General features: G+C 46.7%; 1 protein-coding gene across 3 annotated transcripts in view; it reads right to left on the reverse strand.

Annotated features, from left to right (window-relative positions):
• Positions 1 to 3,760: 3,760 nt before the first annotated feature.
• The window catches only part of ABTB3 (ankyrin repeat and BTB domain containing 3), a 351,655-nt gene continuing 341,802 nt past the window's right edge, over positions 3,761 to 13,613 (reverse strand). For 2 of the 3 annotated variants that reach the window (XM_032168796.2, XM_032168795.2), the window contains 2 exons: positions 11,401 to 11,514; positions 3,761 to 5,889 (listed from right to left, as the gene is read on the reverse strand). In XM_032168796.2, the coding sequence (XP_032024687.1) occupies positions 5,680 to 5,889; positions 11,401 to 11,514 (324 nt within the window). In that variant the 3' untranslated portion in view covers positions 3,761 to 5,679. The remainder of the gene's footprint in view (positions 5,890 to 11,400; positions 11,515 to 13,613) is intronic. The other variant, XM_032168797.1, reaches the window with a different exon arrangement.

A 13,613-nucleotide genomic window follows, 5' to 3' on the forward strand; every position in this document is an offset into this window, starting at 1 on the left:
TAACGCTTTTATCTGGTTTCCTGCTGGGAGCCTGTTTTGCTGAAGGCATCATTGTGAAATGATGAAAAAGGTCACTTTTGCTAAATCCTCCTGGATGCAATCTGGAATGTTCTATTACACAAAATGATGTTCTCACAAGGTTCTAATATAGGAGTGTGGTAAGGAGAGTGTGACAGGTTCCAGTCTAAGCCCACACGACATCAAGTCAGAAGGAGTTGAGGAAACAGGTCCGGATGGAGAAGAGGCCTGGCCAAGGTCACCCAGGTAGCAGATGACAGATTCAGGGTCAGGGGTGAGATGTGGTGCCCAGCACAGAGCCCCTCCGTTGTACCAATCAGCCTCTTCCCTTTGTAGCTCTTCATCCCAGAGGTTTTCCATAGCATTAAAATTCAGAACTCATCTGAAGGTTAACTCTGAAAAGCAACATCCAAAGAACGCATCAATGACATCAGGGCATCTCTTCTAATTGCCTATTCACGCAGACAGCTTGTCTTTTCAGATTCAGGGCTAAACTTGGAGATGTGTCCTTTCACAGGGCACTTGTTATCTCCCTGCCTCATCAGTGGTGGGAACTAAAGCGCAATGTGATTGCTGAGTATGAGTTCTATTTTTTTCTGCCAAGCAGGAAGTTCAAAATCTGTTGAGTTATTTTTAAAGAGGGTGGAAAAAATAGGCATCACAGCAGCTTCTGCAATGGCCCCGGCCAAAGGCACGTGCTGCTTTATTCAAGGCATTGGCTAGGCTGGGAGGAACAGAGGTGACGTGAAGTTCCACCAGGGAGGTTTCTTGGTGGAGTGGTGGGGGATGAATGTCCACACACTCAAGTGGCAGCACAGGGCATATGGGTTTGCCTGCTAACTTGATGAGGACAGCAGTCCCAGATTTTTCTGGAGGGATATCTAGCAGTTTGTTTCATTTGGGGGTTTGTGGCTATCCTCTCCCTCTCCACAGAGCCGTGGTCCTCAAGCCCTGGACTGAGAGTTGGCTCTGGCGGGCGTGGGCCCTGCTCAGCCATTTGTGGGGTCTTGGACCTTAGACACACACCATAGGAATCTTGTGTCATCCAAGTCACACATGTGAATCTCACATTCCTGTGTAGACAAGGAATTTGGAAGAGCGAATCCCTGCAACTCTAATCTTTTGAAAATATGATGTTTATATGAAAGGAAATCCAGGTGTACTTGGCTTCCATTTGCAAACATTTCTTGATTACTTTGTGTGAAGCACTGTGCTAGGAACTAGAATCACAAAAGAGCTCAGTTTGGGGGGAATTTCCCTATACTCCTCGGAATAAGTAGCAAAACCCTAGAGAATCACAAATCACCATGGGAACCGCTGCTGTAGAAAGTTCTAGAAATGAAGGCAAAGTCATTAGCCTTCCTTTCCTTGTATGAATCATCAATTTCCCCTTCCTTCTGCTCAGTCTTAGAAGTTCAGAAAAGCCTTTTGCCTGCTACTAACAGTGTGGGACTCATACAAAATATCTCCTTTAATCCTCCCAACAACACTATTCACTAGTTATAGGTTTTTTTTTTCTTTTTTTTTTTTTTTTCCTTTTTGAGACGGAGTCTCACTCTGTTGCCCAGGCTGGAGTGCAGTGGCACAATCTTGGTTCACTGCAATCTCTGCCTCCCAGGTTCAACTGATTCTCCTGCCTCAGCCTCCCTGAGTAGCTGGGATTGCAGGTGCCCACCACCACACCCCGTTAATTTTTGTATTTTTTAGTAGAGATGGTGTTTTGCCATGTTGGCCAGGCTGGTCTTGAACTGCTGATCTCAAGTGATCTGCTCACCTTGGCCTCCCAAAGTGTTGAGATTACATTATAACTAGTGGCCGGCGTGAGCCACAGCAGCCGGCCACTAGTTATAGTTAAACCCATTTTTTTTTTTTTTTTTTTTTTCGAAAGAGGAAGGTGAATACTAGATAGTGTAAGTAACTTGTCCAAAGTCTCAAAGCTAGTCAGGGGTTGGATCCAGTTGGAACAGGGTTTTCAGGTCTGTGCTGGAGTCCAGGGCTCAGCAATCAGTGCTGCCAACAGAAGGTGCTCAACAGATGTCTCCCTGAGTGGAGAAACCCAGGAAACTGCTGGCCTTGGAGGCTGTGTAGGGGCCAGGCAGAAAGAACTAGAAGTGGGAGGATGTGAGCACTTCTGCAACTATTCATTCATCTGTGACTCAAGGTGGGGGTGGAGGGAGGTGGGTGCTGAATTCTGAAGGCAGAGGACCCAAGACTGGTGAAATAGATTTTCTCAAAGAACCCTTTATCCACACAGCCTGATGCTGGCAAAACACTGTGTGATGAAAGTCTTGGTATGACAACATACAGTCGGATAGCACTTTTTGCCCTGGGCTTTACAGGAAGAAACAATGTGAGATCCAAAAGCAGAATCGCAGAACGGGGAACACAGAACAAAAGCAGAATCACAGAATCTCAGTGTGGAGGGGGTCCCAGAGCTCCTCCTCCAACCCCGCCCCCATGCCTGACTGCATCGTCTTCCGGTTTCTGCCTGGGCATCTCCGTGATGGGAGCTCACATCCTGATCTTCATTTTGAGTGGATTCTCCTTCTTTTGAGGAGAATGAATGATATCCAGGTCTGGTATATGTAAGACCAATGGCCATGGGGGTGGGCACAGAAGCTAAGTCGGGTCCTTGTGTTTCTTGGGGGCGGCTGCACGTACACACTCCTTCCAGTGTCCCATTGCAAATAGAAGGGGTGGAGGGAACTTGTGGCAGGCAGGCCCCCACCGCACCCCGCGCTTTCCTCCACACCCTAAGATGCTAATGGGCCCTGTACGGACTTTGCTGAGGCCTGAATGTCAAAGCCACCTGTCAGACAAGTAAAAGGCAAATGGGGTAGCATGCACTTTATCATTATCATTCTAAAAGCAATAAATCAAAAAGGCCTACTCACCGTGAGGCTACACCGAGGGTGACACACAGTCAAAAATAAAACGCCCTTCTGCTTTCCTGGCCTGACTCACAGTTCTGGCCCCTGGCACTTGGTTGCTTCCTAAAGAAGGAACAGACCTGGATTGCTAAGCGGACTTGAGCAGTCACTTCCGGGAGGTGGGGCGATGTGAGCTCTCTACCGGGTCTCACTGGCCCAGGTCTCCCAGGGCTGGCTGGGCCTCTCCCCCGACCTGCCTGTAGGTTTTTGTGGATTGGCCAGGGGGATTTATCGGCACACATGCCTGGGTTGGGCCCAGGCTGGGTCAGGAGCCACAGCAGAGCCGCTGGGGACTTGGTTTGACCTCAGCAATGATGACACCCAAGAAGAGAGCTGCCTGTCCCTCCATGACCCCCACCCCCATCCCATAATGCTGCCACTACCCCCTAGCATCAGCTCATGCTGGCCATTGGTGGGGACACACCATGTGGAGATAACTTGTCCTTCTCATCCCCCCATCCTCAAAAAGTGTCATCAAGGCACATGAGTGACAGCCAGAACTCCACCCACCCTCTGCAGGTGAGTTCTCTGCCTTAGGCAGTGCTACGGCGGTGGCCCAAATGGCAGCACCTGTAGCTTCTCTGCCTGATGGGAAAAAGATCCAAGGGCATCACTCAGAAGTGTATGCAGCTTGGGGACTAGGGCTTGGCTGCCACACCACCAGCAACAGGAACATTTGTCTTTTATCTAGCGTCTTCGTTTCCCTTGACTTTTTCTGCGGGGCCACATTGTCCAATCTCTTCACTGAGTGAAGTTCTGAGGCTTGAACTGTTGAGATAAAGAGCCCACTCAAACCACACACATGATGCACGGCCTGGGAAAATCATTTCTTTTAATGACAGAGAAAGCACACCAAACGATAACAGAAGCCCCAGTGGGAGTTGCCACTGTACAAATCAATGCCTGGAGGCCCTGAACTAGCATTAGACATTCACAGGGAAGTCAGCTGAGGTTAAGGAAACATCCACACAGCATCTCTGAGGATACAGAAGAGGGAGGAGGAAGGTGACAGCCGCAATGCACACGCTGTGTATCTGTAGCTTGGACTCTTCTTCAGGCAGTTCTTGTTTTCCTTCCACATTGGATGGTAGGGGCTGGGGGAGGTTTGCAAATGACCATGTGGAAGAGAGGCCTTGTGTATCAGCCTCACAGAAGAGCCAATACTGTAGACAGATGTCACCCAGATGCTCCACGGGCCACGCCCATGAAGCGATGTGACATTGGTCCTCTGAACAATGGTTCAGAGAGCTAGTACAACAGAAGAAAAGTGGCTCCTTCACAATCTAGGGTCTGGCACAACTTCCTGAAGGCATGCTAGGAAATAGGTTTATCAACAAAACTTGGCCGTCCCCAAGGGTAAAAGTCATTCTCCTAGTTTTTACTGCATGTATCTAGGTTTCAAATTAAAGAACAAGAAGAAAGGCCGCAACTGAAAAGTTATCTGGAATATTGTGGCACTTTACCCATCTCTTTTGCTTATAATATATGGCAGAGCCAACGAAACCCTGTTGATATAAACTTTCATTATAATAATCCTGTACTGTACACTCTCAGAATACAGAAAGAATCCATCCTATCATACATGTTTCAGCTTTAAAAATAATCTAACATAGTCATACTCTCTGGCCAGTAACAAATTATTAACATCTTCCGAGAATACAGAGAAAACTCTGGGATTAATAGTAAATTCTCTGACGTGCTGCCCCCCTCCCCCCATTCAGCATCATCTATGAACACATTTCTGCAAAAGCATCCCCAAATCATCCGTAACTAGGAAAAGAAATGGATATGTTGGTTTCACCAAATGGAATTTTAGCTAGAAATGATGGAGCATTTTTACCTTGGCAAAAATGAAGCACAAATGTAACATTTCACAGGTTCGGGCCCATGCAAATGCATGTTATGTGGGGGTGTTTTATTCTCACCCCGAAACCACGATTAGCATGCAGGTTGCTTTCAACTATTGAATTAGAGATACTTATTGGCAGTGCACCTCTTTTGTGTAATCATGATCACTAAGGCAAGATTATTTCAACTTGTTTAGAATATCAGCAGTATCTTATCAGATGCATGTTTACACAGTGTGGACCTGTGACTTACTATTTAAAAAAAAAAAGGAAAAATCTCAAACACAGATCCCTAAACACAATTTAGTTGAAAACGAACTGTTAAGCTTTTAGAAATATATTTTAAACTACAAGACTGCCCTGTTTTGGTTTTTTTTTTTAAATGAACATTTTAAAAAGTTCCCACCCCTAAAAATTTGCCAAATTATTTCCTCATTATGGGTCACAGCCTCACCAATTTGCTACCATGGTTGACGTTTGCTGAAGCACAGCTACCAAGGTCCTTAATGTGTAATACAATCTCTTCATGGTTGGTACATTCAAGTTCTCCAACTGTCAACCTGGAACCTGAGTGACCTTTAAAAGGCCTCAATCCATTCACTGGACAGTGGTCCCCGGCAGTGGGTGTTCAATGGTGCTAGGGGTGCTTTCAATTGGGGTTAACTTCGTTGTCCAATTGCCCATTAAGCTCTGGACCCAGCTGATCTGATCTGCAGACCAGTGGAAAGTCCTTTGTTTTTCAACAGGAACACGTGGGAGCAGTAGAGGCAGCTCCTTGGCCCAGCCAAAAACAGGTGCCAGGTGGAATTTGTCTGTGTTTGTGTAAAGCCAATGCGGCAGGAGAACTGGAAAGTTCCTGGGAAGCATTCCCTGCACTGGGCGTTTCATACCACAGAACCTTTGGAAGACGACAAGTGGATGGACTGAATTCTGATGGCCAACGTCCTCTGTAAGTCCTGGAGCACATCCTGGCCGGTCCCTTCACCATTTTTGTCATACAGGAGCTGCTTGAATGCTTCGTTTTCAATGAGGACCATCATGTTTTTGAGAAAGTAGCCTTCACAATATGCTGAGAGCTCTGTGACTCCAAGAAACTGTGGAGAGTGGAGAGGAAATGGGAGATGGTTACGCTTACGAAAAGCACCTTTCAGATTATGCCTTCAGAGCTAATGATGGCACGCACCTGCTAAGGAAGACTGGCTGCAGAATGTCTCTGATTCCCCAGCACACACCCATGGGGTGTGACTTTGCAGCTCATCCTATCAAAGGGCTGGAGTCCATGCCTCCACTCCTTGGCCTTGTGCCAACCAAATCACTTCTCTGGGCCTCAGTTTTCCAAGTTACAAAAGCAAGGGGGTGGACTACAGGGGTATCGTGCTCTGCTGTGCCATTTAGGACAGGGATACATGTGGTACATGTACATGTGGTAATTCTGTGGTCTCCAAGAGGCTTATAAAGCTTGATGAAGTTTATCAGTGAGTGGGCTAGTTATCCCACAAATGTCCATATAGATGCACAAATCCTGGAGCTGGGAGAAATCTTAGCAATCCTTTCATTCTTTTTTTTTTTTTTTTTTTTTTTTTTTTGACAGGGTTTCGCGCTGTTGCCCAGGCTGGAGCACAGTGGCATGATCTCGGCTCACTGCAACCTTCACCTCCCGGGTTCAAGTGATTCTTCTGCCTCAGCCTCCAAGGCGGGCATCCCAAAGTTCTGGGATTACAGGCGTGAGCCACTGCACCTGGCTTAGAAATCTTTTCACTCTTTCAACATGAATCCTGCTCTTAGAATCACAGAGTACAAGGCTTCCTGGTACCCGTGGGGAAGCTGAGGCTCAGAGTTGCCTATCTGATTCTGAGGACACAGTGAGCTCCCCCCACCAGCATACCTGGCACTTGCTTTGTATATTAGTGTCATTCAGCACAAGTTAGTGGAAAATAAAAGCATAATATATACCTACATTGATAATATTTGATAGTATTTATTGAATGGTGACTGTATATCAGCCTCTGGCCTATCTCCACACAACTAGTTACTAACAGAACTGGGATTGGAGCTCGCATTCCCTAGACCAGTGGTTGGCAAACTATAGGCCTGAAGGCCAAATATGGCCCACCACCTGTTTTTATAAATAAAGTTTTATTGGAACACAGCCATACCATTCATTTACATATTCTCTGGCTCCTTTTGCAAAATTGAGTAGGTACAAAGCCAACTGTGTGGTCTGGAAAGTTGAAAATATTTATCTGGCCCTTTACAGAACATGTCTGCTGACCCTTGACCCTGTCCTAGATGGTAATTTTTTCAAGGGCAGAGACCATGTCGTACTAATTTTTTTTTTTTTTGACAGAGCCTCACTCTGTGGCTCAGGCTGGAGTACAGTGGCGTGATCTCTGCTTACTGCAGCCTTGACCTCCCAGGCTCAGGTGATCCTCCTGCCTCAGCCTTTTGAGTAGCTGGGACTAGAGGTGCGTGCCACCATGCCCGGCTATTTTTTTTTTTTTTTTGTATTTTTTTTTATAGACATGGGGTTTCACTATGTTGCTCAGGCTGGTCTCAAACCCCTGGCCTCAAGTGATTCTCCCACCTCAGCCTCCCAAAGTGCTGGGATTACAGGCATGAGCCACTGTGCCCAGCTTCTCTAATTTCTTATTATATTCTGATGAATACAGCTCCTAGGAAATACTGGCTACTCAATAAACACTAGCGAATAAATCCTTTGGTTTCCAAACCTGTGTTCTTTCCATCATGATGCACTGTTGAACTTAACCACAACAGCTGAGATTCAATCTGATGAACCAGCTTGTTCTTTTTCTCAAGAGACACACTGAAAGGGCCACAAGAAGCTCCAGGGCCTCTTTTCATGACTGTATAGTTTGGGACAGGTTTACTAGGAAAAAAGAGCTGGCTAAGCCATGCATTTGTGGAATGGGTTTCTCCTCTGTATAAAATTCCACAGCTGTCTCAAACTGTTAGATGTAATACAGAGGTAACGTTGCGGAGGTCCTCGTTGACATTTGGAACGTGGCTCTTAGCATCTAAACGCCTGTATTTCCTGGAGTTACAAATTCAAGTGTTGGTTTCTTTCTTTACCACTCTTTTTACTAAACTATCCTCTATTTGCAGCACAATCTGCCAGGAATTGAATCCACATGGTGTGTGACCATTAGCGGGCTGCAGCATCCACAGCACAGGGGAAGCAGTGCACAGAAAGGACAGGGTGCAGCTGGCATTGCCCTGCCCTCCACATGACTATCATAAAGGGCAGATATTTCTCTTGGAAACACGCCAGGTAGTGGCCTGGAAGGCGGAGGCAGAGCTGTTGTCTGTAAAAGCCAAAGCCCTGTCTGCAAAGGGGTGTTTGTAGGTGTATATATATGTTTGAAAGAGGCAGTTTCTCTGCCATAGGCGTTCTAAGCCTGTATTCCCAGCCGGGGTTCACATTGCATCAGGTGACATTATTAAATCACGAGATATGCTACAGAAGCTGCCTGACAATGAACTTGAGAAGATTAAAATGGGATTGTGAAACACAGGCCTCGCTGCCACGGTGGTAGGCTACAGAAAAGCCACTGGGGATGTCAAGTTCATGGGGCAATTTGAGTGACCATGCTCAAGGAGGAGGGCAGAGGAGCACAAGGCTAATCAGGCTCTCTGCCTTGGAACAGAGAGAGCCCTCTCTTCTGCAACGTAATCAGTTTAAGATTGAAAAAAAAATGCTTGTGTCCTGAGAAACCAGATTTTGGTATAAACCTCATTTAACTAGAACACCAAGTGTGTGTGTGTGTGTGTGTGTGTGTGTGTGTGTGTGTGTACAATGACTGTACTTTTTGATTTACTGATAGCCAATCAGAAAATCTTGAGTATCAAGGATTATTGGAAATATTTCCAACATTTATTAAGCCAGACAGTAAACACAGGGTTAAGAACCTGTGCTTTGGAGTGAGACAAATCTGAGTTCAAAAATCTCAGTACTACACTTCTGGGAATATACCCCAAATAACTGAAAGCAGGAATTCGAGGCCAGGCGTGGTGGCTCACATCTGTAATCCCAGCACTTTGGGAGGCTGAGGCTGGTGGATCACCTGAGGTCGGGAGTTCAAGACCAGCCTGGCCAACATGGCAAGCATCTGTCTCTACTAAAAATATAAAAATTAGCCAGGCATAGTGGCGCATGCCTGTGGTCCCAGCTACTTGGGAGGCTGAGGCAGGAGAATCACTTGAACCCGGGAGGCAAAGGTTACAGTGAGCCGAGATCATGTCACTGCACTCCAGCCTGGGTAACAGAGCAAGACTCTGTGTCAAACAAAACAAAACAAAACAAAAAAACAGGGATTTGAACAGATATTTGTATACCCATGTTCATAGCAACACAATATTATTCACAATAACCAAAAAGTGGAAGCAACCAAAGTGTCTATTGATAGATGAATGAATAAACAAAATATGGCATGTACATACAATGAAATATTATTCAGCTTTAAAGAAGAAATTCTGACACGTGCTACAATACGCATGAAACTTGAGAACATTATGCTAAGTGAAATAAATCAGTCACAAAAAGACAAATACTGTATGATTCCACTTGTGTGACATCCCTTGAGTAGTCAAATTCATAGAGACAGGAAGTAGAATGGTAAATACCCGGGCCTAGGGGAGGGGAGGAATGAGGATTTGGTGTTTAAAGGGTACAGTTTCAGTTTGGAAAGATGAAAAAATTCTATAGATGAATGGTAGTGATGGTTGCAGAACAATCAAATGTACTTAATGCCACTGAACTGTATACTTAAAAATGGTTAAAGTGGCAAATTCTATGTTATGTACATTTTACCATAAAACAAAAATTTCATTACTAGCTGTGTGGCCTTAAGCAAATTACTTCACCTCTCTGTGCTTCAGTCTCCTTATGACATGGGACTAGTGTAGCATTTACCTAAAAGGGTTGTAGTGAAGATTAAAAAACAAGATGCAACAAGTCTCTAAGCACAGGTGCCTGCACATTAAAAGGGCTCACTGAATGATGTCTTAAGCAAGTAGCATCTCACATGCAATCTGATTTTTCTTTTCTTTTTTTTTTTTTTCCGAGACAAAGTCTCGCTCTGTCGCCCAGGCTGGAGTGCAGTGGCGCGATCTCCACTCACTGCAAGCTCTGCCCCCCAGGTTCATGCCATTGTCCTGCCTCAGCCTCCCGAGTAGCTGGGACTACAGGCGCCCGCCACCACGCCCGGCTAATTTTTTTGTATTTTTAGTAGAGACAGGGTTTCACCGTGTTAGCCAGGATGGTCTCGATCTCCTGACCTCATGATCCACCCACCTCGGCCTCTTCATCTTGGCCGGGTGCGATGGCTCATGCCTGTAATCCCAACTACTTGGGAGGCTGAGGCAGGAGAATTGCTTGAACCAAGGAGAAGGTTGCAGTGAGCCTAGATTGCACCATTGCACTTCAGCCTGGACAACAAGAGTGAAACTCCATCTCAAAAATCAATCAATCAATAAATAAAACAACCTAACTCCTCATCTTAACTGGTTTTATTGTTTCTTGCTGGAACTCTTAGTCCCCCCGTGCTCAGCACGTGGAACAAAATACAGTGGTACATGGACAAAGTATTTTACTTCTCTTGGGCCCAGTCTCCCCACTGATGCAGTGAATTGGATGAAATCAGTGGTTCCTGAAACCTGGAGTGAAGACTGGTTTGAGGGCTGATGTCACTCTAGCAGCTTGTTAAAAATATAGATTTCTGGGCTCCCTGAGGGGATACTGCTGAGGTCATCGGGGGTGGGGACTACACTGGCATTCCGAAAGCTCCCCCAGGTGATTCTAATTAGTAGCCAGGTGTTGGGTCCGCCTGATTAAGCAGACTCCAAAGACTTCAGCAGTGCTTACAGCCTGTTCTCAATCTTGGCCACATCTGAGAATCACCTGGGAAGCTTTGAAAGCTACCTTTGTCCAGGTTCCACTCCCAGAGGCTAATTTGATGAGTCTGTGATGGGTCCCAGGCATAGGAAGTTTAAGTGAGTCCCCAGGTGATTCTAACGTGCAGCTGGCATTGAGAACAATTCTAGAAGGGTGGTTCTCACCCCTGAGCATGCACCAGAAGCAGCTGGAGGGCATGCAAAGCCACAGGTGGCTGGGTCCCCCCTGAAGTTTCTGGTTCAGTAGGTCTGGGGTACGGCCTGAAAATGCATCTTTCCGACAAGTTCCCTGATGCTGCTGGATTGGACGGCCACTGTTCTAGAACCTTAGAAGGTGTCCCTTAGACCAGCAGCAGAGACATCACCTGGGAGCTTGTTAGAAAAGCCGAACAGGGCCCATCCCAGCCTGTGGAATCGGAGTCTGTGACGTGAGTCATGTGCACATGAGAGTCCGAGAAGCACTGTTTGAGAACTCTGCGTTTGAAACTTCTGGGCTCCTACTTTCCTTGTTCTGGAGGGGAGGTGGAAGGCATCTTTTCTAGGGCAGGAAGCAGACCTTGGCAGAGGCCAGCGGCTTAGCCCTGAGAGAACTGGCCCAGCACCTGCTCTCTGCCCTGCCTCTGTGTTTGCCAAGGAAAAGCCTCCCCGGCTTCAGCGCTCCTGTGTGCGCACTGCGCGAGAATGAGATTGATTACCTTGGCATGGTTGTAAATATCCACACAGTTGTCGGTATTGATGCTTTTCGCACAGATAATCTCACAGTGTCGCTGCAAAGCCTCCAGCTGGAAAAACTTAGCAGCAGACAGAAGCTAAAAATCACAAAAAGAGTCTGTTAGAGGCTGGGAGGTGGATGGAAAGGAGGTAACAGTAAGGAACTATAGTGGTGAGACAGTCCTCATCCTCATCTTCCACAGCAGTGTCACGGGTAGGGGACGGGAAATGATGCACAAAGGTAACACTAGAGGAAGAGGACAAAGATAGGATTCCATCGTTGGGGAAGACGGGGGAGGGGGAGGGGAGGACCAAGCAAACTCAATTCATACCCATCACAGCAGGTCAACCCAAAATGCCCAAAATTGTTATGTCCAGAAATAAGGGTGAAAATCAGGGTATTATCAGCAAGATGGATATCCAGGTGGCTCACTCCCTCTGTTGTCCAGGTCTCCACTCAGATGTCACCTCCTCAGAGGAGCCTCCCTCCATCCCATCTGTTCTCCCTTCCTCCTTGCCCTGTCTCACTCCTCAGAGTCACAGCACACCAGATGTGACGTCGTGTCTGCCTCCCTCACTAGAGTCCAGGAGGGCAGGGATCTGTGTCAGTTTTCATCACTGCTGTAACCTGGCCCTGAGCACGGTGCCAGCCTGGGAGATGCTCGACAGATGTATGTTGAGAGAATGACAGGCTTTGGGGAGGGGAGGGAAGAGCTAAGAGCAAGAGTTCAAAGGACCTGTTTTGGGAATGGGGACTGGAGGGAGGGCAGGGTGGGCCCGGGCAGCTGCTTTGTATTCAAAACTCTTCTGTATGATTGAAATGATTTAAATGTACATTCCTTATTTTTAGTTAAAATTATTTTTATTTATTTTTATTTTTGTTAAGGCTAGACAAATGAAGCAGTGGGAGTGGAGAAGGAACACAGAAATTCACAACTGGTTGTGATCAGTTAGTTGTAAACAGCCGGGTGCAGTGGCTTATGCCTGTAATCCCAACATTTTGGGAGGCTGAGGTCAGGAGTTCGAGACCATCTGGCCAACATGGTGAAACCCCGTCTCTACTAAAAATACAAAAAATTAGCTGGGCATGGTGGCAGGTGCCTGTAATCCTAGCTACTCGGGAGGCTGAGGCAGGAGAATGGCGTGAACCCAGGAGGCAGAGGTTGCAGTGAGCCGAAATTGCACCACTGCACTCCAGCCTGGGGGCAGAGTGAGACTCTGTTTCACACACACAAAAAATTAGTTGTAAACACCACCGCACTTTTGTTTACAAATGAGCCCACATCCTCGAAACTAAAACCATCAGAGGAGTAGTCCAGGGAGACAAGAGAGTCACTGTGTGTCCATGTGTGTCTGCGTTTGTGTATGTTTGGGTGGGGAGAGAGTGACCACAGAAGGTTTCACAGAATAAGAAGAAAGGATAAGTGGGCCTGCAGTGAATACATCGTCCTAATGGCAATCACTGTGTGCCAGGCACTGTTCTAAGCACCTTAACACATTTTTAAGATCCTCTAAAAAACCCAATGAGGTAGATAGTTATCCCCATTTTATGGGCGAGGAAGCTGAGGATTTGAGGTTAAATAACTTGTCCACGGTCACACAGCTCAGAAGCGGTGGAGCCTGGATTTAGACTAGTCTGGCCCAGCATCCGTGTTGTAACCACTGTGTGAGGTCTGCTCTTGAACAGTTGATTGTGTCCTGACATGTCTCGTCAGCCAGGCACCTGGACGTCAGCCAGGCACCCTAGACGTCAGACAACTGACCGTGATCCTGGATCTTTTGCTGAGGATTAATTGGGGGTGATTTTTGGCTTCTGGTTCAAAGCTCCCAGTTTCAATTAGGAAAATGAACAAGATTTCCACTTTTGGCAAGGAACAGGGGAAAATCTTGGCTTTGGACAAAAGCGGGCAGAAACAAGGCTCCTGGATATGTGGGGCTAGAACCGGTCGAATTACAAGAGGTGGATGGACGGGGGCGGGGGAGAGGGAAGGGAGCAGGCGTGGGCTGCATGACTGTGGGATGCTCAGTTTGAGGAAAGCCGGGAGGAGACTGCAATCTGCCCTCAGCTTCTGCATCTTGGAAGAACGGCCAGTGTTATGATTTGAGGGATGTTTTTAGGGGATATAATTCTTTCATAAGTGACAAGGGAGAAGACGTCATCTAGGATATTTCCTGATGATATTAATGCCTCAGCTGT

This window comes from Hylobates moloch, unplaced genomic scaffold (assembly GCF_009828535.3).
Source record: "Hylobates moloch isolate HMO894 unplaced genomic scaffold, HMol_V3 SCAFFOLD_12, whole genome shotgun sequence".
Taxonomy (NCBI): domain Eukaryota; kingdom Metazoa; phylum Chordata; class Mammalia; order Primates; family Hylobatidae; genus Hylobates; species Hylobates moloch.